Genomic DNA, 27,665 nt, shown 5'->3' with positions numbered 1-27,665 from the left:
CACTGTATGCGACACATACACACCCTAACTGTATGCTTCACTGTATGCAACACACACCGTGACTGTATGCTTCACTGTATGCGACACACACACCCTGACTGTATGCTTCACTGTATGCAACACACACCCCTTTACTGTATGCAACACACACACACACACTGACTGTATGCTTCACTGTAAGCGACACACACACACACAACGTGCAGCCCGGCGTGAACAATGGGGCTTATACCAAAAAAAGGGTCAAACATAAAAGATTCCTTCACAGGTCTTGTCATTCCATTATGTGTGAATATTCTGGAATGTCACAGGCGTCGCTGCCACAGGCTGAGGTAATATTTCAGTAGTAATTGCTGAGTGTTCTGTATGACAGATCATCTCCTGTCTCCTCTCCTTGCCATGGCTAATTGTCACTCAGCCCTACAGAGAGACCCTGCTAACCTGCCATTAATAAATAAGCTCCAGCAGCCAGTGACAAGCAGTTGTCCCATCACCATTCCACAGCCTGGGTGACATTTCCTCCTGGAAGCCCCTCACATTAACCCCTTAGCCTGCCAGCTGTCCCTGCCTGGAAATAGACATTTGATGCAGTGTTCCCATGCCAGCAGCAGTGCAGTGTGTGCCATCAGCAGTTATTGCAGCCTTATAATTAGCTGGAAACACCCAGCAGAGGCAGCACATGGCGAGGTGTGTATGGAAGGAGCACATGGGGGGCACAGGAGGTGCTGCTGCAGCTGAGACAAGGTGGGTGAGGAGGAGGAGGGGAGGGAGGGGAGAGGTTATAGTAACCTGCTGGGGGGGAGGAGGAGGAGGAGAGGGTGCAGAGAGGTGACAGCAGCTCACACAGCACAAGTGAGGAGAGCAGCGCTGCTCGGGAGGATCTGATGGGAAGATGCTGACACTGATCTGATGCTGCAATAACCTGACATGGTGAGAGCTGCTGGGGGCGGAGGGGGGCTGAACGGGACGCCTCTGGGGGGTATAGAGGGATGAAGGGGGCCATATAGAGGCCCTGCAGGGATTACTGGGGGGGGGGGGGGGGGGGGTACAGATACAGGAAGGTGACAGAAGTAGGGCTGATGGGGACACACAAGGATGGGACACTTACAACTACTGCAGAAGACAAGGGGTGGGGGGCATGTGGCTTGGAGTTGGACGCAGGGATGGGAGTTCAGATGGTGGTACATATAGGGGTGCACATGGGGATGGGGCTCACATAGAAGTGTGGTAGGAGACACAGGAGGGGACACACAGGGGTAAGACTGATGGTGACACACATAGATAGGACTGATGAGGACTCAGGGAAGGGACACACAGGGGTAGGACTGTTGGGGACACAAGGAGGGGACACACGGGGAGGACTGTTGGGGACACAAGGATGGGACACACAGGGGGAGGACTGTTGGGGACACAAGGAGGGGACAAACAGGGGTAGGACTGATGGGGACACAAGGAGGGGACACACAGGGGTAGGGACATACTCAGAAGTACTGCAGGAGACACACACAGGGATGGGACACATATGGGGGACACACAAAAGTGCTGCAGGAGAGATAAATGGGGGAGCAGATAATGAGAGAACACACAGGAAGTGTGTGTGTGTGTGTATACAGTGTGTGTACAATGTGTGTGTGTGTGGGGTGGGGGGGGGGGGGGGGGGGAGTAGACGACACTGTGGTTGTGTGTGTATGGGGGGGGGGGTAGAAAGAGACACATATGGGGGGCACACCAGGGTAGGGGACATGCAATGAAGGGGGCTGGGGAGACAAGAATGGAAGACATATAGGGAAATAGAGATGCAAGACATACAGGGAATGTGGAATGGTACATATATGGAAAGAGGAATGGGACACACATAGGGGGGCTGTAGGGGACACACGAGGACTGAGGGGCTGTAGGGGACACACATAGGGGGGCTGTAGGGGACACACGAGGACTGAGGGGCTGTAGGGGACACACATAGGGGGGCTGTAGGGGACACACGAGGACTGAGGGGCTGTAGGGGACACACATAGGGGGGCTGTAGGGGACACACAAGGACTGAGGGGCTGCAGGGGACACACATAGGGGGGCTGTAGGGGACACACAAGGACTGAGGGGCTGCAGGGGACACACATAGGGGGCTGCAGGGGACACACATAGGGGGGCTGTAGGGGACACACATAGGGGGCTGCAGGGGACACACATAGGGTGACTGCAGGGGACACACATAGGGTGACTGCAGGGGACATTCATAGGGTGACTGCAGGGGACATACATAGGGTGACTGCAGGGGACACACATAGGGTGACTGCAGGGGACACACATAGGGTGACTGCAGGGGACACACGAGGACTGAGGGGCTGGCACAGTTATCCTGCCGGCTCCTATCATACCTTCATTCATGCATTGTGACTGTTCTAGGCTGGGCTCTGTGTGAAGAATGGGAGGCTGAGGCTTTCTTAGCTGTCATTGGACACCATCCTGCAGATAGATTGTAAATCATTATTGTCACCTCTTGTCCTTGTCACACCAGCAGAATCCCCCCTTACAGAGGTGTCACTTATGCTGCATGGAGGGGGCACATGCTTTGCTAAATGCTGTTCCCCTTCTGTATCTGGAATGGATTGTGAGCTGTCCAGCCCCTCTATAGGAAGTTTAGTGCCGTTGTAGTCGGGGTTCTGTATACTGGAGCTCTGTCTGTGTGTTCAGCTGCTGGCCTGGCATCTGTAGCTCTGCACTGTTGGGGGTCTGGAGGGCAGCGCTTGTAATATTAGTGAGTTTATAATGTATGCTTAGTCTAGGGCAGGGAAATAGTGCTTCACAGACTGTAAACTGGTTCATCATCTAATAAGGAGCTCAGTCCATCCCTGGAATCTGCAGGCTGTTTACCTATAGAGGGGGGAGACCACCAGCTGAAATCATGGGTCCTGCCCTCCCCATCTGGGTGCAGATCTGATTGTCAGGTCTATAGAGTGATCCTATGGACAGATCTATGCAGGTGTGAATACTTATTGTAGTTCTCTCCCTGAGACATGTATTGAAAGTGTCAGTGGAATGTAATTTTACTTGAGTGTGCTTAAAATAACTTAAATAAGACTCTGATCAATGGTTCAGTGTACATGCATTACTGATGTTAGTTCTGCTCTAAGTTTCAGGCTTCTCACTGTTGTTGTTTATATTAGCAGTAATCAGCACACACTGCAGGTAGTTTACTATCATTACAGGCACAGAGTAGAACTTGTACTACACATACTGGAGCTAGCACAGTCCAGCACATGCTGTAGCTAGTTTACTATCAGTATAGGCTCAGAGTAACAGCTTATACTGTACATACTAGAGGTAGAAGGGATCAGCACACACTGCAGCTAGTTTACTATCAGTACAGGCACAGAGTAACAGCATACACTGTACAAACTGGAGCTAGCACAGACCAACACATGCTGTAGCTAGTTTACTATCAGTACAGACACAGAGTAACAGCATACACTGTACAAACTGGAGCTAGCACAGACCAACACATGCTGTAGCTAGTTTACTATCAGTACAGACACAGAGTAACAGCTTATACTGTACATACTGGAGCTAGCACAGACCAACACATGCTGCAGCTAGTTTACTATCAGTGTAGGCTCAGAGTAACAGCTTATACATGCCGTCCCCTACTTACAAACAGGATCTGCTCCGGGAGATTGTAAGTTGAGTTTGTAAGCTGACTCATACTTAGTTTAAGGTGGATACACTTTTGGACAACTCTGGATTCGTACATATGATATAAACCATAGGTTCTCAACGTGTGGTACGCGTACCCCAGGGGGTACTTCTGAGGGTTCTAGGGGGTACTCGGGCTTGATTATACTTAACCAAAAATAACAAATTTAGAGTTTTAGAAAATGATAAATCTTATTTAAACAGCACCAAATTAGTATTTTAGCTAATTAAAAGCAATAGTAAATGCTTGGAAATGGTTTAGAACCAATTATAATGTACTACGATTAAATATATATTTGTCAAGGGGTACGTGTGATAATGTTTACCATGCTAGGGGGTACTTGGCGAGTACAGGGTTTTAAAAGGGGTACATACCAATAAAATGTTGAGAAACACTGATATAAACAATATATATTTTTTTCAATGTGCTTTGAATGTGTTTTAAACCTCTTCCAATACTGTAACATGTAACATAAAAAATATGCAATTACAAAATCCATGCTGTATACTTTGTACATGAAGACAACTTTGTATGTATGAAATGCTGGAGTCGTTTGTAAGTAAGGGACTGCCTGTACTGTATTTGCTGCAGGCAGTGCTGCTCGGATACCCCTTTTCAAAATCCGGCTCCGATTCGGATCCGGATACCCAAAAATTCGATCCGGGTCGGATATTCGAGTTCAAAATTTTCTGATCCGAATCGGATATCCGACCCTAGTATCTGGGATATCTGGGCAAATTCGGATATCCGGATAGAAAAAACAGAAGTGGCCTTTAAGTTGCTTTAAAAACGTTTTTTTAGGGTATATTAGGCATGTATCATCATTATTTTGTAAAGGGGAACACTAATTGATGATGATCATGTGGGGACTTAAAATCCCCCCCCCCCAAAAAAAAATGGCTGTCATTTAACATTAGGCCTAGACAGACAGCGGTCGTGCAGCCCACATTGGGTTTGATTCACAAAGCAGTGCTAACCTACTTAGCACGTCTAAAGTCTTTAGACGTGCTAACCAGGGTGCTAAGTAGGTTAGCAACGGATTTCTCAATCAGATCGCGCGCAAAGAACTTTGCGCGCACTAAATCCTATAGGCTTTAATGGGCACTTCGCGCGGAGCGCCCAGCGCTCTGTGCAGTGCGCGCGTAAAGTTTTACGCGCATAAAGTTTTGCGCGCGACAAGCTGGTTTAGACGTGCTAAGGGATTTTTCACAGGCGTGCTAACAGTTAGCACCGCTTTGTGAATCAAGCCCCTTGTGTCCAAAGTCCAACTGCACAACAGGGACATGACAGTTTTCAGCCAAGACACCTCCAAAAAATTACGCAGCAATTGTGTTTTGGGTTAAATATAGGTGGTATCAGTGGCCTGTGGCACCCTGGCCTGGTGGTGGGAGCTGCACAGGCAGCAAGAGCAGGGCAATGCAGCAGCAGCAGCAGGTGTAAAGTGTGCCAGGAGTATGCCGGACGTGGCACGTGTCACTTGCCACGTGTCATGTGGCACTTGCCAGGTGTCACCTCTGAGCCCTCTGATTGGCTCCAGGACGTCATCTCAGTATTTCGGATGTGGATATCCACAATATCCACGGATATCCAGGTTATGCGGCCAAATATCCGCAGATAGCTAGCCGGATTTTTTTAAAATTAAAAAAAAAGTTTGGATATCCGGGATCCTGATGAGCAGCACTGGCTGCAGTTAACAGAGATCAGCACACACTGAAGCTTGTTTACTTTCAGTATAGCAATTTGAAGGAAGGCTACCATATTTATTTCCTTTTAAGCAATACCAGTTGCCTGGCTGTCCTGCTGACCCTCTGCCTCTAATACTTCCAGCCATAGACCCTGAACAAGCATGCAGCAGATCAGGTGTTTCTGACATTATTGTCAGATCTTACAAGATTAGCTGCATGCTTGTTCCTGGCGTAATTCAGACACTACTGCAGCCAAATAGATCACCAGGGCTGCCAGGCAACTGGTATTATTTAAAAGGAATTAAATATGGCTGCCTCCATATCCCCCTCACTACAGTTGTCCTTAAAATGCTTCCAGGGATGGGGCTGTCCTGATTGGGTGTGGCAGGGAGTTCCAAAGTGTAGAGGCAGCATGACAGAAGGCTCTGTCTCCAAAGGTTTTGAGGTGCCCTCTGGGGGTGACCAAGTTATTACATCCTTTTAAGCTAAGATTGTGGGGTGTGCGATGCAGTTGCGACAAGTCCTTAAAGAGACTCTGTAACTTTAAAAAGATCCCCTGGGGGTACTCACCTCGGGTGGGGGAAGCCTCCGGATCCTAATGAGGCTTCCCACCCCGTCCTGCGTCCCACGGGGGTCTCGCTGCAGCCCTCTGAACAGCCGGCGACAGGCCCGACTGTAATTTCAATATTTACCTTTGCTGGCTCCAGCGGGGGCGCTATGGCTGCATTCGGCTCGGAAATAGATGGAAATACCCGATCTCTGTCGGGTCCGCTCTACTGCGCAGGCGCCGGAGACTTGCGCCTGCGCAGTAGAGCGGACCCGACGGTGATCGGGTATTTCCGCCTACTTCGGACCCCATAGCCGTTAGAGCGCCTGCGCAGGAGCCAGGAAGGTAAATATTATGTCACCGCTGCACGAAGGGCTGCAGCGAGACCCCCGAGGGACGCAGGACGGCGTGGGAAGCCTCATTAGGACCCTGAGGCTTCCCCCACCCGAGGTGAGTACCCCCCAGGGGACGTTTTGCCGTTACAGTTCTTCTTTAAATCCAGGGCCCAGATTGTGCAGGGATTTGAATGTCAACAAGTGAGTGAAGGGTTGGTGTTATGTGGCAATGACAGGGTTGGCTAGTTGTATCATTAGTTGTATCATTACTTCATAGTTTGGACCAACAATTGAAAACTAAAAGAAAAAAAAAGAAATGTATTTTTAAGAATAATTTTTATTTTATGGTGTAGGGCGAGTAGGAATGTTTGCTTAAAAGACTACTGTAATGAAAGAGATATGGAAGCTGCCATATTTATTTCCTTTTAAGCAATACCAGTTGCCAGGCTTCCTGCTGAACTGTTTGGCTCCAGTAGTGTCTGAATCACACACCTGAAACAAGCATGCAATAAATCTAGTCAGATTTTTTGGCAGAAACATCCCATCTGCATATGCACAATTGTATCCCTGATGTCTATTTCTTTTCTTTGTGACATTTTGCTCCTTTTCATTTGCCATCAAAAAAATTTGAAAAAAAAAATCTGCATGCTTGTTCGGGGTCTATGGCACAAGGTATTAGAGGCAGAGGATCAGCAGGACAGCCAGGCAATGTGCATTGTTTAAAAGGAAATAAACATGTCAGCCTTCATATGTCTTTCACCTTGGTTTATTTAGTCTCACCTGGAACAAGCATGCAGCCAGTGGAGTCATACTGTCTGCATACAGATTTGGGGTTAGGTTCCTTTAACCCCCTTGCCGTTCCAATTCTGACGGCAAGTGGGCGGTGCAGCACTTTTTTTTTCATTTTTTTTAAAAATCATGTAGCACAAGCGGCATCCCCCTACCTACTTCGATCGCCGCCGGCAATCTTTGCAAGCAGGAAATCCCGTTCAGAATGGGATTTCCTGCAGGGCTTCCCCCGTCACCATGGCGACGGGGCAGGATGACGTCACCGACGTCATGTACGTCGGGACGTCACGGAATCCCGATCCACCCCTCAGCGCTGCCTGGCACTGATTGGCCAGGCTGCGCAAGGGGTCTGGAGGGGGGCGGGGGGGCGGCGCGGCGAGTAGCGGCAAATCGGCGGCGAGCAGGATATGCACGCAGCTAGCAAAGTGCTAGCTGTGTGCAGTAAAAAAATAATTGTGAAAATCGGCCCAGCGGGGCCGGAGAAATCCTTCTGCGCAGGTTACCCCGAGCTGAGCTCGGGATAACCGTCAAGAAGGTTAAAGAGAAACTCCGACCAAGAATTTAACTTTATCCCCCTTTTACATGAGAAATCTATTCCTTTTCACAAACAGACCATCAGGGGGCGCTGTATGGCTGATATTGTGGTGAAACCCCTCCCACAAAGAAATTCTGAGTACGTACTCTTGGCAGTTTCCTGTCTGTGAACCCTGTTGCATTGTGGGAAATAGCTGTTTACAGCTGTTTCCAACTGCCAAAACAGCATGCAGCAGCTACATCACCTGCCAACAGTAAAAATGCCACCATGTGATGAATGTCTGAATATAAATCAGGGAGAGGAAAGATTTGACAATGGGCAAACACTGACTAAATCATTTATACATAATTACTGTAAAAATGAAGCACTTTTTTATTACATTATTTTCACTGGAGTTCCTCTTTTAAGTTTAAGTCATGTGATCCATACCATTCCTCCATTTTTCAGCTGCTGAGACTTGGCGGTTGTCTCAGGGTGTAGACTCTGATACAAGAACACAAAGCAGCGAGTGGTGCTTCTGCATGAAGCCTCGTACAAACATCCAATTTAGATTGGCCAAGGAGTGACCCATTTTACTACCGCCATGTAGTATGAGAGCTTACCTACACATCTTTTACTACATGGAGGTGGTAAAATTGGCCAATCAAAATTGAAGGTGTGTACCTGGCCTTATCCTGCTCTATGAGTGCTGCATACACAGCAGAGGTTAGGGACGCAGAGTCCAGGCAGAGATCAGGCAGTGCTGGGTCTCAGGGCCGGCGCTACCATAGAGTCAAAGGTGTCTCTCCCCAACTTAACTGTTGCTCCCCAGGGCCCCTACACAGTCTTTGGCAAAGCCAGGGGTGTCAGCCCTACGGGGAAATATGGCTGCGACAAAAGGTCTCTACTGCCGCTTTTTGGTTGGGGGGTATCTATTTGGGGGCCCCTAGGTTAGTTGTGCCCAGGGGCCCCAGTGTTACTAGAAGTGGCCCTGCTGGGTCTCTGCATTATGTGGGCCGCTGGCAGCTGCAATATGTATTAGCTGCACTGCAGTACTGCACAGCTGATAGGATAGAGATTCCCTCTATGCAATAAGGGATCTGCTGCAAGACTCCAGCCAGGGAAGGATATGCAGAGGATAGACTGAGCCTCCCGGCTGTCTCTAGCTATGGGGGATAGAGATTCCCTCTATGTAATAAGGGATCTGCTGCAAGACTCCAGCCAGGGAAGGATATGCAGAGGATAGACTGAGCCTCTCGGCTGTCTCTAGCTATGGGGGATAGAGATTCCCTCTATGCAATAAGGGATCTGCTGCAAGACTCCAGCCAGGGAAGGATATGCAGAGGATAGACTGAGCCTCTCGGCTGTCTCTAGCTATGGGGGATAGAGATTCCCTCTATGCAATAAGGGATCTGCTGCAACACTCCAGGCAGGGAAGGATATGCAGAGGATAGACTGAGCCTCTCGGCTGTCTCTAGCTATGGGGGATAGAGATTCCCTCTATGCAATAAGGGATCTGCTGCAAGACTCCAGCCAGGGAAGGATATGCAGAGGATAGACTGAGCCTCTCGGCTGTCTCTAGCTATGGGGGATAGAGATTCCCTCTATGCAATAAGGGATCTGCTGCAAGACTCCAGCCAGGGAAGGATATGCAGAGGATAGACTGAGCCTCTCGGCTGTCTCTAGCTATGGGGGATAGAGATTCCCTCTATGCAATAAGGGATCTGCTGCAAGACTCCAGCCAGGGAAGGATATGCAGAGGATAGACTGAGCCTCCCGGCTGTCTCTAGCTATGGGGGATAGAGATTCCCTCTATGCAATAAGGGATCTGCTGCAAGACTCCAGGCAGGGAAGGATATGCAGAGGATAGACTGAGCCTCTCGGCTGTCTCTAGCTATGGGGGATAGAGATTCCCTCTATGCAATAAGGGATCTGCTGCAACACTCCAGGCAGGGAAGGATATGCAGAGGATAGACTGAGCCTCTCGGCTGTCTCTAGCTATGGGGGATAGAGATTCCCTCTATGCAATAAGGGATCTGCTGCAAGACTCCAGCCAGGGAAGGATATGCAGAGGAGAGACTGAGCCTCTCGGCTGTCTCTAGCTATAGGGGATAGAGATTCCCTCTATGCAATAAGGGATCTGCTGCAAGACTCCAGCCAGGGAAGGATATGCAGAGGATAGACTGAGCCTCTCAGCTGTCTCTAGCTATGGGGGATAGAGATTCCCTCTATGCAATAAGGGATCTGCTGCAACACTCCAGCCAGGGAAGGATATGCAGAGGATAGACTGAGCCTCTCAGCTGTCTCTAGCTATGGGGGATAGAGATTCCCTCTATGCGTATGCAATAAGGGATCTGCTGCAAGACTCCAGCCAGGGAAGGATATGCAGAGGATAGACTGAGCCTCTCGGCTGTCTCTAGCTATGGGGGATAGAGATTCCCTCTATGCAATAAGGGATCTGCTGCAACACTCCAGGCAGGGAAGGATATGCAGAGGATAGACTGAGCCTCCCGGCTGTCTCTAGCTATGGGGTTGTTGTAGCTCCATGCTGGATGCTTTATTGACAGGCCTTGTTTACATCGAAAATCGCAATCGCTAATGCCAGCGTTTTGCGATTTTGTGCACCGTTATTTTTAGCACCTCCTGGTGCTTACCTGCGCATTGCGATTTTTTGTAAAGCGCTTTTCTAAGCACTTTAGCAGAGAGATTCGTTTTTTCACTTCCTGGTGCAAGTCAGGAAGTGAACTCTTTGACCCGGAAATTAATAAATACAATGTATTTATTCATGAAAGCGCCGGGGAAATCGCTATACAAAGCACTTTTTTCAAGCGTTTTGCGATTTCCCTATACCTTCCATTATAGGCAAATCTCCCCAAAAATGCTACAGGCAGCGCTTTGCTGAGCGGATCGGAATCGAACCGCTCAGATGTGAACTCTTTCATAGGGAAACATTGCACAAGGGTTTTTAGGCCGATTTTGAAAATCGCCGGTGTTAAAAAAAAGGCCAAGAGCGCCCTTAGTGTGAACAATCCCATAGGGCTTCTTCACACGGTGAGGGCGTTTGGTTTTTTTAAATAGAATCACCATAAAAGCTCTTATCAAGTTCTCACATGAGCGATGAGCTTTCTTTCGGAGCGCAAACGCCGGACCTGCACCATTTCCTGAACGTTTGTGCTTCCAAACGCTTTGAAAATCGATTTGGTGAGCGCTTTTTAAAAAATATTGTAATTATTCAGTTCCCGGTCAAAGAGTTCACTTCCTGATTGTCTTCAGGAAGAAAATCTCAAATCACCGGACAAAAGTGCTAAGAAGAGCGCTTAAAGGGGAACTGAAGTAAGAGACATACGGAGGCTGCCATATTTATTTCCTTTTAATCAATACCAGTTGCCTGGCCGCCCTGCTGGTCTATTTCTCTGCAGTAGTATCTGAATAACACCAGAAACAAGCATGCAGCTAGTCTTGTCAGATCTGACTTGAAAGTGTGAAACACCTGATCTGCTGCATGCTTGTTCAGGGGCTATGGCTAATAGTATTAGAGGCAGAGGATCAGCAGGGCTGCCGGGCAACTGGTATTGCTTAAAAGGAAATAAACATGGCAGCCTCCATATACCCCTCTCTTCAGTTCCCCTTTAACAAAGCGCAAATCGCTCTGAAAGTGCAGGGAAACCACACACAAAAGCGCTCATTGCTTGCGATTGCGCTGGTGACTTATAATGTGAACTAGACATTATTCCTAAAACATCCATTGCTCTGCCAGCCTCTCCTGCCTGTCATATTCTCCTGCCTCTACATAACGGGGGCCTCTAATGAGCCAAGCTTTTTCATCTACATTTACTAAATCTATGTAGTATAAAGATGGCCACTAACGATCCAATTTCTAGTGAAAAATCATTAGAGCGATCGGATAATTCTGATCGGAAGTGAGATATTGTAATACATCGCTCACTACGCCACCAACGAACCAATCTTTGCTTCCTATCTATAACAGCCGACAAGAAAATCCAAATTCTGGTTTGATGAAAATCCGATTTTTATAATCGTTCGTAATCAATTGTGCCCATCAATGAAGATTATTTACAACCAATCCAATCATATCCGATCAGAATTATCTTATCGATCGAATGATTTTTTGCTAGAAGTTGGATCGTTAGTGGCCATCTTTAGAGTAAGGATAATTTAGGCAGTTTCCATATATTGCATAGAAATTGTAAGATTGGATGAAAAAGATTGGATCATTAGTGGCCACCTGTAGGGAGAGGAGACATGTGACATGGGGGGAGCATTGTCATGGTAACTAGTTTTTGGGACTTCTTTCGAGATGCTGGGACTGGTCTCTAGCAATAGACTTGCGGTCGTCACCAGAAACACAGTCACTCCTAAACAAAAGCTGCCGCTATCGGGCACCTGTTAATATTATTCAAAAATGTTACTTAAAGAGAACCTGTAACAAAAAAAAGTTCTCCTGGGAGGTACTCAACTCAAGAGGGGGAAGCTTCGGGGTCCTGTAGCTGCAGGCAGTCCAGCGTTGGCTCCCCCGAAGTGTCCCGGAATCCTCCCTCGACAAGCCTGATAAGCGCTGATTCATTTACCTTTCCTAGCTCCAGCGGGGACGCTGTTGCGGCTTTGTCGCACGGAGATAGGCGAAAATGGCCGATATCTGTCGGGTCCGCTCTACTACACAGGTGCAGGAGACCTGCGTCTGCGCAGTAGAACGGCCCGACAGCGATCGTCTATTTCTGCCTATCTCCAAGCGGAGAGCCAATACTGCGCCTGCGCTGGAGCCGGGAAAGTAAATATTTACATCCCTGCTGTTCGGGGAGCTTTATTGCTGCCGCCGTGGGACCGAGGAGGACGGGGGAACCTCAATAGGATCCGGAGGCTTCCCCCACCCCAGGTGAGTACCCCCCAGGGAAGGGTTTTTTTTGTTACAGGTATTCTTTAAAAGTGTACCAGAGATCAAGGTGTAGCAAAAATCAATACTTACCCGGGGCTTTCTAAGATGTGTAAGTCCCACGCCGTCCTCTGCGGTCTGCCATTCAGCCGCGATCAGCCCCAGTAACTTGCTCAGTCGCGTCTAGCTTGGGGCTTCTGCGCATGCACAGTAGACCCGGACTGACGTCACTGAGCCAGTTACCGGGGCTGATCGCGGCTGAACAGCAGACCACGGGAGGATGGCGTGGGACTCGTGTGTTAGGAAGCCCAAGGTAAGTATCGATTTTTGCTATACCTTGATCTCTGGTTTCCTTTAAAGTGAGAGGGATATGGAGGCTGCCATATTTATTTTATCTTAAGCCGGCCGGTGAGTCGGTGCATGACATATCAGAGCCGCTGGGTGACGTGGGACATATCAGAGCCACTGGGTGACGTGGGACATATCAGAGCCACTGGATGACGTGGGACATATCAGAGCCACTGGGTGACGTGGGACATATTAGAGCCACTGGGTGACGTGGCACTTATCAGAGCCACTGGGTGACGTGGGACATATCAGAGCCACTGGGTGACGTGGGACATATCAGAGCCACTGGGTGACGTGGGACATATCAGATTCGCTGGGTGACTTGGGCCCCATTCCTTGGTTTGGCTTAGCTGAGGCACTGTGCAGTGGAGGAGGGGTGGGCAGCTGTATTTTAGTTAAATGACTTATCTGAGCGGCCAGGATGGAGCTGCAGCCCCCCTCCTATGACTGGGAACAGTCAGGACATGAGGATCAGTTTATTTAGGCTTTGCAGCTACTTATCCACAGTTTGGAAGTTGAAAGAGAAGCTTTATAGTGTCTGAGAGGTAACCTGTCATTATCCGCGTTCTCCCACCCCCTTCCGTCCCTTTCATGTCCTTCTTTCCCAAGACGTTCAAACATCGCCGCCGACACGCAGGTAGCTCCCTAATACCCCCCTGGGAACTCTGTTACTACCTGCCTGTCTTGCTGCCTGTCTGCTGGGTCTCCGTTCTATCCATCCATCTATCTATCTAACTACAGTATCTACTATCTATCTAACTATCTAACTACAATATCTATCTATCTAACTAACTACAGTATCTATCTATCTAACTAACTACAGTATCTATCTATCTATCTACCTATCTATCTATCTATCTATCTATCTACCATCTATCTATCTATCTATCTATCTATCTACCTATCTACCATCTATCTATCTATCTATCTAACTAACTAACTACCTATCTATCTATCTATCTATCTATCTATCTATTTATCTAACTAACTAACTACAGTATCTATCTATCTATCTATCTATCTATCTATCTATCTATCTATCTATCTATCTATCTATCTATCTATCTATCTATCTATCTATCTATCTATCTATCTATCTAACTAACTAACTAACTAACTAACTAACTAACTAACTACAGTATCTATCTATCTATCTATCTATCTATCTATCTATCTATCTATCTATCTATCTATCTATCTATCTATCTATCTATCTATCTATCTAACTAACTAACTAACTAACTAACTAACTAACTAACTACAGTATCTATCTATCTATCTATCTATCTATCTATCTATCTATCTATCTATCTATCTATCTCAGCCTCAATGTTAAGTATAGGAAAGTGGAAAATCGCTCTGAAAAGCACTAGAACAGAGCGATTTTCCAATCAATCATCTATCATATCTATTCTGATGTATTCTACTAGAAGGGGCAGTTGGCAGAGTTCCTGTATCAGGCGCCCCCTAGTGGATGGCTGCCTAGAGGAACACACAGCCTTATGACACATGCAGCTTAGCTTTGAAGCTGTCAGCCAGGTGTGCAGCAAATCCCCAGCAGGGGTGTCACGTCCTGCCACACACACATAGAGACATCCTGGGAGGGAGGAGATCACCCCTAATCCTTGTGTTTGCCTGACACTAGTTGCACATTCCAGTGATGACCAGACCCCCCCACAGATCCCAGCAGAACAAGGCAGGCTTATCTGAGGCCTCAGCATTGTTCAGGCAGTCACAGAAGCCGCAGATTATGTCTCAGATCAGCATTTTCCCAAAATGAAAATTTCCAAAGTTAATTTGGCCTTAATTGTGGGATAATGACAGAAGATTGCAGGGAGGCAGCGGGAGGGCAGGCCCCTGCCTGATGGATAATGGTAGGTTTCCCAAGCGGAGGACATTGTTCTGGATGGCTCAGTCACCTGAGAAGACAGTTCTGCAGACAATATGTGTGTCAGCCAATCAGATCTCTTCCTCCGCAGGCAGCTACCGAAGCCATAATTATGAGTCAGGCCATTGGAGAGGTTCTGCTTACCAGGAATTGGATGTAATGGCAGAGAGGGCATCTTATATCACAGCAGGGGACTCTGTAAAGGGGTCTTCTGCTAACTCTGGAGGATATATCCAGGTTCTATCTGTAGAATAAATATGAAATCCTTGTGGCGGCAGAATAAGGGTCGGTTCAGACGGGTGACTGCCAGAGTGCAGCTGTTACCGCCTGGATCCACCCTGGCCTGCATCGAGATGAATGGTAGTGTTTATCCTCGATTGTCAGCGTTCACGCCACAGTCAATCATTTTTTTCTGTGGCGCTGTGTGTATCTTGGACTGTGTGATTCCCCTAAGGGCTCAAAATGCAATGCGACAACAAAACGTCGGGTACCGATGCAAAACGCTTTTCTACTTGGTAGCAGATAAGCCGTCTGAACTGACCCTTAAAGAAGAACTCCAGTGAAAATAATGTAATAAAAAAGTGCTTCATTTTTACAATAATGATGTATAAATGATTTAGTCAGTGTTTGCCCATTGTAAAATCTTTTAAATCCCTGATTTACATTCTGACATTTATTACATGGTGACATTTTTATTGTTGGCAGATGATGTAGCTGCTGCTTGCTGTTTTGGCAGTTGGAATCAGCTGTAAACAGCTGTTTCCCACAATGCAACAGGGTTCACAGACAGGAAACTGACAAGAGTACGTACTCAGAGTTTCTTTGTGGGAGGGGTTTCACCACAATATCAGTCATACAGCGCCCCCTGATGGTCTGTTTGTGAAAAGGAATAGATTTCTCATGTAAAAGGGGGTATCAGCTACTGATTGGGATAAAGTTCAATTCTTGGTCGGAGTTTCTCTTTAAAGGACAACTGTAACGAGAGGGATATGGAGGCTGCCATAGTTATTTCCTTTTAAACAATACCAGTTGCCTGGCAGCTCTGCTGATCTATTTCGCTGTGGCTGAAACAGAAACAAGAATGCAGCTAATGTTGTCAGATCAGAAAGTAGGAACACCAAGAGCCAAGTATAGTGTAGTATGTACTGGTAGTAGAAATGAAGTATGATAGAGTAATAAGCTATACTCACAAAGCAGTGTAACCTCCAAGGCAACCACTGTATAGGTAGGTCGGGAGATTAGAGCTGATCCCACTCAGGATTAAGAAGTCGCTCTCCGTAGATGAGGAAAAAGGGAGTAACACCCCTCCACCAGGGGTGGACTTTATATAGCATAGTAGGGATACAGAGGCGTCAAAAGGATAAAAGTGTCTAAAAAGTGTAAAACATGAGGCGGCAGTGGTGGACTCACCTCCTCCAAGCAGACACAAACATTGCCGATGTGTTTGTCAAATAGAACAAGTTTATTTACATACTCCAGGGGACAATGCAACGCGTTTTGCAGGTTTGATCCCACTTCATCAGGCAATAACTACGGAGCAATAGCATATGCTGTTATTGCCTGATGAAGCTGGATCAAACCTGTGAAACGCATTGCATTGTCCCCCGAAGTATGCAAATAAACTTCTTGTATTCTCCTAGGTGATATTTTCACACCTTATTAATAAAATGTTTTTTAACCCATCACCAAACAAGAAAACGCTCTGAATAAATTTGACAGTACCTTTACTTTTTCACCTACTTTTTGGAGAGTGCTGAAAAGCTTTGTTTGTTTTACCAGAGACATAATAAACTAAGAGTTTATTCCACGCCGCCGTCCTCAGCCTTCTCTGTTGCCAGTACCGGGTCCCGTAACTTCCTACAGTCGCGGCCAGTCTGACGTAAGAGAAGTGCTGCTGGAGAGATACGTAGAGAGCGCACTTCTCTTGCGTCAGACTGGCCGTGACTGGCAGAAGTTACGGGACTGGGACCGGCAACAGAGAAGGCTGAGGACAGTGGCGTGGTAGCGATCGGTGCGGAGGGGGCTGGAGGAAGCCCCAGGTATGTATAAAACTTTGTTTATTACGTCTCTGGTTTCCTTTGAAGCAAATTTACAAGGCAGATACTTCCCTATGGAGAGGTAAGGCTTGCGTGCAACTCCTCCTCCGTGGGTGCTCCTCCTCCTCCTTGGTTGCTCCTCCTCCTCCGTGGGTGCTCCTCCTCCATGGGTGCTCCTCCTTGGGTGCTCCTCCTCCTCCGTGGGTGCTCCTCCTCCATGGGTGCTCCTCCTTGGGTGCTCCTCCTCCTCCGTGGGTGCTCCTCCTCCTCCTCCTTGGGTGCTGCTCCTCCTCCTTGGGAGCGCCTGAGCTTTCCGAGGGTCTCTGGAGTGAAGCATGTGGTTTTGGCGCATGGTGCGGCCACATAGCGCCTGAGTTGGGCGTTGCTATTGCAGTAGCGATCTGTGCAAAGGCCGGACCCCAAACTACTTCTCCCTTCGAGTTGCTATGACTCGGAGGGGGAATAACATTTAATACGGCTGAGCAGCAGCAGGGTGAGCCACCATTCGACATTTAGGGGTTCAGCGCTGGAATGAGGGGACCGAGAGGGGACAGCGAAGTCTCAATAGGATCCATAACCTTCCCTCTCCATAGGTAGACTTTTTTTCTTAAATGGCTTCAGTTTTACTTTAACCACTTCGCATCCAGACCTTGTTTCCCCCCTTATGGACCAGAGCAGTTTTGACAGTTTAGCTACGTCCCTATTTAATCAGCAATAACTTTATCCCTACTTATGAAACCTAAATGAAATATATCTTTTTTTTTCAAGACAAACTGGACTTTCATTGCATGGCATTTTTTCCCTCAAACTATTTTGTTTTCTATGTATTTTAATGGGAAAAAGATGGAAAAAAATAGAAAAAACACATTATTTTTCAGTTTTACCAATTCCAGTTTAAAAATCAAAAGCACTACTGTAAATTAAAGAACACAAATTTTGTTTGGCTATTTCTATTATTTATCACAAAACTTAGATTATGTTCCTGTGATTAATTTATGGTGAGGATATTTAATTCTGAAACAATGCTACAGTGTGTATTTTTCACTATGAACTGAGAAAATAAAAGTGTTTTTAATGGTAAAAATCAATCTTATTGGTTCAGGGAACATATATTCCCTTCCAACAATTAGTGCTGCAGCAGATAGTGCCGGAAATGTGCACAGGAGCAAGCCCAATTGTGCACACCATTACTTCTACTACAAGATGTATATCTACGTCCCCGGGGCTTAGATGAAGTAAAAGAGGAAGTAGATATACTGTAGTGGTGGATAAAGTGGTTAAACAGAAGATGAAAGATTATCTCCTAGGAGAAAATTTAGAAGAAAAAAAAAGGTTTATTGGATCAGGCTTTTTGTGGTTTAGCTGCAATATTTAGTGAACTTATATTTTGCTTGCAGTGATTTGCAATTAGTTGCACGTTTGGTTAATTCCTGCCTGTTTATGTGTTGGAGCAGATGCCGGGGCGGCTGGTGACGGCTTTGAAGATCCTGGGCACGAGTCTCTTTGCCCTGCTGGTTCTGGGCGGGATCCTGGCTGCCTACGTCACCGGATACCAGTTCATACACACGGACCGGCACCACCTCTCCTTTGGACTGTATGGGGCCATCCTAGGCCTCCATCTGCTCACCCAGAGCCTCTTTGCCTTCCTGGAGCACCGGTGCATGCGCAGAGCAGGACAGAAGTACCCGGTGGGGACCTCTAGAGTGGCCTTGTGCATCGCAGCCTATCAGGAGGACCCCGAGTACCTGAGGAAGTGCCTGCAGTCCGTACGCCGCCTCTCCTACCCCCACCTGCGAGTGGTGATGGTGGTGGATGGGAACTCAGAAGATGACCGATACATGATGGACATCTTCAGGGAGGTGATGGGGTCGGAGGGCACCTGCTGCTATGTCTGGGACAATAACTACCATGTGACTGAGGAAGGAGGGCAGGAAGGTATACGGGGCGTCCAGGAGCTGGTGAAGAAGTTCCCTTATACCTGCATCATGCAGAAGTGGGGAGGAAAACGGGAAGTGATGTATACGGCCTTCCGCGCGCTGGGGGACAGCGTGGACTACGTGCAGGTGAGTCATATGCTGCAGTCATGGGGGTGGCCTGTGCAGATCAAGTGACTGTGATCATGTGACCCACTAAGGACAAGCGGAAAATTTGCCTAATGTGCAAATTTCAACTCGTCCAGGAAGCGGAAATCATGCTAGCAAAAGTAAACCACTAACTGCCGATCAACTGGCTGAGTGAGAGGTATATGGAGGCTGCCATATTTATTTCCAACAATACCAGTAACCTGGCTGCAGGGGTGTTTCTAGCCTTTTGTCACTCCAGGCAGGAAGTCCTGTTTCCCCCCCCCCCCCCCCCCCCAAAAAAAAAAACACACTCACATACACTAAAGGATATGAACCATGTGGTGTATAAGGTGGATGCTTAATACAGGAAGTCTCCAAGATACAAACTCCCCTCCTGCTCTCCCCCAGCTTAATATGTAAATGCAGAGTATATCGCAGCAGAGGCTGTGCTCTCACCTCTCCGCTGGAGTCCAGTGCTGTGTTTCCTCCTGTCCACTCACCACTCGCTCTAGTGCCCAGCATCTCTTACCACATGTAGCCTGATTACACGCAGCATGAGGAGAGTGAGGTGCCAGCACTAGAGGGAGCAGGAAACAGACAGCATAGTCACACAACACAGCGCTGGACTCCAGAGGGAGGTGAGAGCAAAGCTTCTGCTGCGCTATGCTCTGCCTTTACACACTGGGCTGGGGGATTGCTGGAGGGTGACAGGAACATATAGTGGCACAAGGGGTCAAGTGACAGCCAGCCTGTTGGGCCAATCAAAGTGCGGGGATCATGACGTAGAATACCACAGGACCGGACTGGGCTCAGGGCAGGATTAAAGGAGCGGTCATTATTTCAAAGGAGCGCATGCAAGTTACCAGCGCACACTATGCAGCACTACTGCGCGTAGCGTGCGCACAGAGATTTTAACTCACACTGCTCAATTTAACCTGCGCTGCTTTAGCATCTTAATGAATCAACCCCATTAGGAGGCACACAGAGGGACAGAATGAGGCAAAAAAGGCGAACATAAGAAGGCACAGGGGGACAGAAGGAGGCACAGGGGGACAGGAGGAACAGGGAGACAGAAGGAGGCACAGGGGGACAGAAGGAGGCACAGGGGGACAGATGGAGGAACAGGGAGACAGAAGGAGGCACAGGGGGACAGGAGGAACAGGGAGACAGAAGGAGGCACAGGGGGACAGAAGGAGGCACAGGGGGACAGATGGAGGAACAGGAAAACAGAAGGAGGCACAGGGGGACAGAAGGAGGCACAGGGGGACAGAGTTGGTACAGGAGGACTGAAGAGGCACATGGAGACAGAAGGAGGCACAGGAGAACAGAAGGAGCAACAAGGGGGGCAGAGGGGTAGCACAAGGGGACAGAAGGAGGCACAAGGAGACAGAAGGAGGCACAAAGGAGGAAAGAAGGATTCACTGGTGGGGGTGGGCCTTCATCTTGGGGCATGGCTTGTTTCAGGGTAGGACTTAATCCAGAGACATGGCACCCACAGGACCAATGGCCTGTAATGCCTATGCCTAAAAACGCCCCTGCCTGGCTGTCCTGCCGATCTCTTGAAACAAGCATGTGGCTAATATTGTCAGAATTTTGACAGAAACCTGTAATCTGCATACTTGTTCAGGGTCTATGGCTAAAAGTATTAGAGGCAGATGATCAGCAGGACAGCCAGGCAATGTGCATTGTAAAAAGGAATAAATATAACTGTCTCCATATCCTTCTCACGTCAGGTTCTCTTTAACAGAGCTGCTGATGAACTAATCATCAGCTAGTGGCTTTCATTTGTTAGCACTAGGTCCATTTCCTGTGTCAGCGTCAATTTGCATATTAGGAAAATTCTTCAGCTATCCTTGGTGCCCTCAAACAAAAAGGCTGCAAGTTCATCTATTATGCATATTCCTCACAGCCTCTCCCACCCAGAGTGACTTTAAGGGTTTACATGGCAGACTTCAAGTCAGTCTCAAATCCCCCCTCGAGCAATTGGTGATCAATTTCGCGTGTCGCACGCCATAAATAACTTACGCCCCTGGTGGGCTGCTGGTCACATTGTACCTCCATGTCTGTTAGCCCCCATCTCTGTTCTAACCTTATCTATTATGCAGCTGCATACCTATGAATATGCCAGAGATTTGGGTGCAGGATTCAGCCGATATACGGCTCTCCCTGCTCCCGGCGGCGTTAATTACTATTCCCCCTCCAGGTCCACGTGTATAGTGGGGAAATATGTAATTCAACTTCCAGCTATTGCTGGCAGCCAAATTACAGTGTTTTAAAAGTAATTTGCACTCCGTCTTCTGGCGGCGCCCAACTTACTCACTGAAAGTAATTCTTATTACAGCCTATGGTGGCGCCGGCGCCACCCAAATCTCCTGCGCTGTTTTAACAGCGCTTGTATGTAGCCGGATATCTGTGATCTCTCAGCCATTTATCAAGAGAACTTCTGTAAATTATTTTTTTAGAGCCATATCAATCCCTGCCATGCACTAATGAGGACCAAAAGTCAGAAACAGGCTGTTTGCATGTGGGGTTGATGTTGCTGTGTAAAATGTAAAGCTATAGGCTGGCTATACACCAGCGGTTCTGGATGCTAGCCTGGCTTTCAGGGGCATAAAGAGATAATTTGCATATTCAGCAGTGGTGCATTGTGGGTAACTATAGATGTCCACTTAAAGCTGAATTATTGTAAATTCCTTCTGTCTTAAGAAGGCAAACCAGACTAATGATTCCTCTCTCCTCCCTGTTCACCCGCAGGTCTGTGACTCGGACACCGTGCTGGACCCAGTGTGCACTGTTGAAATGCTGCGTATTCTGGAAGACGACCCCAAAGTGGGCGGAGTTGGGGGAGATGTACAGGTCAGTACCGGGACCTTTTTTTTCTTTTCTGGAGTCACCCAGATGAATTTCAGCTTTGGGTGGATGGCAATGGTCTGAATCAATCTGGAGCCTCGGGGGAGTGGTTATATTAATGGACATTTGATCATGATATGGAAGCTGACATATTTCTTTCCTTTTACCCAATACCAGTTGCCTGGCTCACTTCTGCCTGGTAATTGCTCGCTGCTGCCTGGTAATTGCTTGCTGAGCACACAGCTCAACAGTTCGTGGAACAGAGGCCATAGGGTGATTTTAAAAATCGTCAGCACTTAAAAAACCCTGAAAACGCCTCTAGTGTGAATGAGCCCCTACCAGGCAGCAGCAAGCAGTTGCCAGGCAGTAGTGAGCAGTTGCCAGGCAGCAGTGAGCAGTTACCAGGCAGCAGTGAGCAGTTACCAGGCAGCAGTGAGCAGTTACCAGGCAGCAGCAAGCAGTTACCAGGCAGCAGTGAGCAGTTACCAGGCAGCAGTGAGCAGTTACCAGGCAGCAGTGAGCAGTTACCAGGCAGCAGCGAGTAGTTACCAGGCAGCAGTGAGCAGTTGTGAGAGTTTGAGAAGCATTTCACTGCCTATCAACTGCTCCTGGAAAAGAGGCCTAAGAATAGCTAAAAAAGAGAATAAAGTTTGGGTGCAACCCTTAGGCCTCTGTTCCACCAACTGTTGAGCTGTGTGCTCAGTAAGCAGTTACCAGGCAGCAGCGAGCAGTTGTGAGAGTTTGAGAGGCATTTCACTGCCTATCGACAGTTCGTGGAAGCGAGGCCTTAGTAACCAAATGCCTCAGAATGAGAGAATTAAACCTCTATCCTGATTGGCTGTCAAGAACACTTCAATTTATTTTGCCCTATACATCAACCCCACTGGCACTTCCTGTGTTCAGGGTGAGGCTACACTGGGTCTAGATGGATGACTCTATCCTGCTATTCAGATCAAGTGCTGTCAATATGAGTTTACCTGTCATAAAAGAGATGTGGAGGCTGTAGGGTGGCTACTTGCAGAACCCCAAAAAGGAGGACATTGCACCCTGAAAAGGAGGACATTGTACTGAGCGTGCCAAAAATGGGCGTGGGCAGGCATTAAGTGGGCGTGGTCATGGGTGGGGCCAAATACACATGACCTTAGCAGTGGTGTAAATGGTCTGCCAGGGAAGTTTGAGCTATGTCGTAGTGTAGCCCCCAACAATAGATGTAATCTGACAGCATTTCACCAAAAATATGCGTAATCTGGTAGAAGTTCCTCCAAAATACAAATAATATGGCAGTGGTTCCCCCAAAATAGACAATGTGGCAGCAGCAGTTCCACCAACATACACATAATCTGGAACCAGTTCCCCAAAATACGTGAAACCTGGCAGCGGATCACCCAAAATACACGTAACACCCAAAATACATGTAATCTGGCAGCAGTGGTCCCCCAAACATACACAATCTGGCAGCGGTTCCCCAAAATACACGTAATCTGGCATCAGCCGTGCTCCTAACATACATAATCTGGCAGCGGTTCCCCAAAATACACGTAATCTGGCATCAGCCGTGCTCCTAACATACATAATCTGGCAGCGGTTCCCCAAAATACACGTAATCTGGCATCAGCCGTGCTCCTAACATACATAATCTGGCAGCGGTTCCCCAAAATACACGTAATCTGGCAGCGGTTCCCCAAAATACACGTAATCTGGCAGCGGTTCCCCATAAATACAGATAATCTGACAGCAGTTACCCCAAAATAGGTACCCCCAGCATAGGTAGCCAGGTCTATAGGTGTCCCCAGTATAAGTAGTCATGAGTATAGTTGTCCCCTGAGGACAGCAGGAGATAAGAGTTCTGATGTAAAAATAAAGAAAAGTGAAGCAGCTGACTTGTGTGTCCCTCTCCTGCATTCAAACAGAACAGTGCTGTTACAATCTCCCCCGATGATGATCTATAGCAGCGAGCATCAGCTCACCCTCACTGTGCCCGAGCAGCACTAGTGACCAGCCAGCCATGTGTGCCAGGCTGCTGTATACATGTATGGGAACATTGGGAAGGACACTCACTTGCTGGCCTCGGGACGACTCTTCCACGGGCTCCTCTTGAAGGAGGTTTTAGCGATGCTGGTGTTCCTGGCACTGGCAGTTGGCGGCTAGTGGCTGTCTGTCTGGTGCGCCTCTGGATCGCGCTCGCCGGGTCGGCTCCTCCTCCCCGCCCGCCCGCCAGCCAATCATGGACGGGCTGCCTCTGTTCCCATCACTGCTGCGTTCTAGGCAGCGCCACTGCGCCTGTGCACCAGCGTTAGGAAAATGGAGGAGGAGGAGAGGGCCAAAAAGGAGGACATTTGGCTGTCCTCCCTTGCCTTCCGCCGGACGGAGGACCACAGGTCCAAAAACCGGACTGTCCGGCGGAAATCCGGACGGATGGCCACCCTAGGAGGCTGCCAGGCCTTATCTCCTTCTACACATCCTAATTCCTGGTTGGTTGTGCCGATCCTATGGCAAGGATGTATTCCAGGCTATGCACTAGAAACAAATATTCAGATCAGGAAAGTCTGAGAACAGTCAGGACACCTGATGTGTGCCCGTGTTCCAGGTAAAGCTTAGGCCTCTTTTCCACGAACTGTTGAACTCTGTGCTCAGTAAGCAATTGCCAGGCTGCAGTGAGCAGTTACCAGGCAGCAACCAGCAGTTACCAGGCAACAGTGAGCAGTTGTGAGCGTTTGAGAGGAATTTCACTGCCTCAACAGTCCATGGTAAAGAGGCCTAAAGGTGGCCTTTATAATTATTTTTGTAATGGTGTTAGTTGATGTGGTCCAAACATAGCACCTGATATTCAGGCTAGTGGTACTCTCTCCGACAAGAGTCTGCCCCAGCCAGCATCTGAGGTGAGATGGGGAGTGTTTAGGCCCCATTCACACTTAGAAGCGCAAAACGCCGGCGATTTTTGCCGGCGTTTTGCAGGAGTGATTTTCACGCGGAAAAATCACTGGACAGTACAGCGATTTCTCCACGATTGCATTTAGCGCTTCTATAGCACTGAAACGCGATCGCTGTGAAATTGCCTGAAAATGGTGCAAGCTACGCGTTTGCATTTCGCTATTTGGGGCGATTTGCCCCTATGATGGGGCTCATAGAGTTTTATTACACTAGCGCTTTCAAAAGCGCTAGTGTTTGAGCGTCTTGCCGAAATTGCTGGCAAAACCCTTAAAGAGAACCTGTACTGAGTAAAAATATTTAAAATAAACACATGAGGTAACTTCAAATAAACATTACATAGTTACCTTGCCATCCGTTCCTCTCAGAAGCTCACCATTTTCTTCTGACAATAATCCCTTCCAGTTCTGACAATATTTTGTCAGATCTGAAATATATCAGTTGCTGTCAGTAAAATATCAGTTGCTGTCAGTTATAGCTGAGATGAAAACTGATGTACCAGGTCATGTCCATGTTTCCCTATGGCTCAAGTGGGCGATGTTACAGTTTAACTGTGTGCTGACCAGAAAGCTGTTATGAGTAATGGCCATTTTCAAAATGGAGGACGGAAAATTCCCTTGATCACAGTGAACAAACAGGACGCGGGACAGGAGAAAGACACTGAGGAGTAGACTACGTGGAAGGTAAGTATGACTTGTGTATGCTTATTTTGACTTTTAATTTTCAGTTCAGGTTTTCTTTAACCACCTGAGCGGTCTGGACGAGCTGAGCTCGTCCAACACCGCCGGAGGTCGCCGCTCAGGCCCTGCTGGGCCGATTTTAATCAAATAAAAAGCAGCACACGCAGCCGGCACTTTGCCAGCCGCGTGTGCTGCCTGATCGCCGCCGCTCTGCGGCGATTCGCCGCGAGCAGCGGCGAAAGAGGGCCCCCCTAGCCGCCTGAGCCCTGCGCAGCCGGAACAAAAAGTTCCGGCCAGCGCTAAGGGCTGGATCGGAGGCGGCTGACGTCAGGACGTCGGCTGACGTCGATGACGTCACTCCGCTCGTCGCTATGGCGACGATATAAGCAAAACAAGGAAGGCCGCTCATTGCGGCCTTCCTTGTTTATTCTGGGCGCCGGAGGCGATCGGAAGATCGCCTCCGGAGCGCCCTCTAGTGGGCTTTCATGCAGCCAACTTTCAGTTGGCTGCATGAAATAGTTTTTTTTTTATTTGAAAAAAACCCTCCCGCAGCCACCCTGGCGATTTAATCAGAACGCCAGGGTGGTTAAGTATGAATGGGGCCTTAGAGAGGATCAAGCAATTGCCATAGTAACTGCTACTGGTCCCTGGAGTCATGGGATGGCCCAATAGTCTCTAACTTATAGACTGTTGTGTTTTTTGTGATTCTGTGCCCTGTGAACACTAGAGATAAGATTTTCACCTAAACTGAGCAGAAATACTTAATGAGGGGAAATTATACACTGTGTGTGGCTAGATATTTTTTAATAACTTCAAGGTAGGTTTGCAGAATCAGGCCCTTTGTGTTGAAACTCGGGAAGGAGAAGCGTTATACAAGCTAACCAGATCCTCCCCTTCATTGTCTAGAAATGTGAGAGCTAGAATATGATTGGCCAACACAGGAAGTTCATGATAATTGAGTTTTATAGAAAACATGTTGACTTTTCGCCCCAATCAATGGTGATATCATTGTTTCTCCACAGATCCTGAACAAATATGATTCTTGGATCTCCTTCCTCAGCAGTGTGCGCTACTGGATGGCCTTTAACGTGGAGCGAGCGTGCCAGTCATACTTTGGTTGTGTGCAGTGCATTAGCGGGCCTTTGGGGATGTATCGCAACAGTCTTCTACAGTATTTCCTGGAGGACTGGTACCATCAGACCTTCCTGGGTCAGAAATGCAGCTTTGGAGATGACCGCCACCTCACCAATCGCGTGCTGAGTATGGGCTATCGGACTAAGTACACAGCACGCTCTAAGTGCCTAACAGAGACACCCACCAAGTATTTGCGTTGGCTGAACCAGCAGACCCGATGGAGCAAGTCCTACTTCCGGGAGTGGCTATACAATTCTTTGTGGTTTCACAAACATCACCTCTGGATGACCTATGAGTCGGTGGTCACTGGCTTCTTCCCCTTCTTCCTGGTGGCCACCGTGGTGCAACTTTTCTATCGCGGCCGTGTCTGGAACATTATGCTTTTCTTGTTGACCGTCCAGTTGGTTGGCATTGTGAAGGCCACTTACGCCTGCTTTCTCCGTGGCAATGCCGAAATGATCTTCATGTCCTTATACTCTCTCCTCTACATGACCAGCCTATTGCCTGCCAAAATGTTTGCTCTGCTCACCATCAACAAGTCTGGCTGGGGCACCTCAGGGCGGAGGAAGCTGGTGGTAAACTTCATGGGTATGGTACCAGTGTCCGTCTGGTTCTGTGTCCTTCTGGGGGGTCTGGTGTACACAGCCTACTGCCAAAGTCAGGATCTGTTTACCGAAACAGAACTGTTATTCTTGGTAACGGGAGCCATCCTCTATGGGTGTTACTGGTTGGCCCTGCTCAGTTTATACCTGGCTATTGTTGCCCGGCGTTGTGGCAAGAAACAGGAGCTCTACAGCCTGGCATTAGCAGAGGTGTGAGCAGCGGGCAGAGGCCTTGCTTGTACTGACACTGTAAAAGCAGAACAAGGACTGGGCTGACCAAAGCTTCAACCAGCAGGACCTGCTTAAGGGCCATGAAAAGTGGATGCAAATGGTCACCAGGGACAGTTTCATCACCAGCAAAGTCTACCGGAGACAAGATGACACTATGCATACATATACCTCAGGCAGATTACAATAAGAGCAAGTTGCCAAAGCTATATGAGCCATACTTGGCACAGCCTTAACCTATCCATCGCTATCAGTACAGTGCCATAGACTGAGCAATCACTGTGAGCAAGCTCTGCAGAGCATTGCACAACTAACATAAGGGAGCAGATTGCTGCAAGGTCTTTGTGTTCTGTAGCTTTTTCCAGGTGTAATGAGACCTACGACCACAAGGTGTAATGAGACCTACTGAACACAAGGTGTAATGAGACCTACTGACCACAAGGGTAATGAAATATA

At 48.1% G+C, this 27,665-nt stretch overlaps 1 protein-coding gene across 1 annotated transcript; it reads left to right on the top strand.

Moving 5' to 3' along the window:
- Nucleotides 1–683: 683 nt before the first annotated feature.
- HAS3 (hyaluronan synthase 3) lies at nucleotides 684–27,665 on the top strand. Its single transcript, XM_068259493.1, has 4 exons — nucleotides 684–744; nucleotides 18,179–18,787; nucleotides 21,542–21,643; nucleotides 26,268–27,665. Exons 2-4 carry the CDS (start codon nucleotides 18,179–18,181, stop codon nucleotides 27,195–27,197), a joined length of 1,641 nt encoding a protein of 546 aa, XP_068115594.1. The 5' UTR covers nucleotides 684–744; the 3' UTR covers nucleotides 27,198–27,665.

Source organism: Hyperolius riggenbachi, chromosome 11, assembly GCF_040937935.1.
Source record: "Hyperolius riggenbachi isolate aHypRig1 chromosome 11, aHypRig1.pri, whole genome shotgun sequence".
Taxonomy (NCBI): domain Eukaryota; kingdom Metazoa; phylum Chordata; class Amphibia; order Anura; family Hyperoliidae; genus Hyperolius; species Hyperolius riggenbachi.
This window is presented reverse-complemented; position numbering and strand designations above follow the sequence as displayed.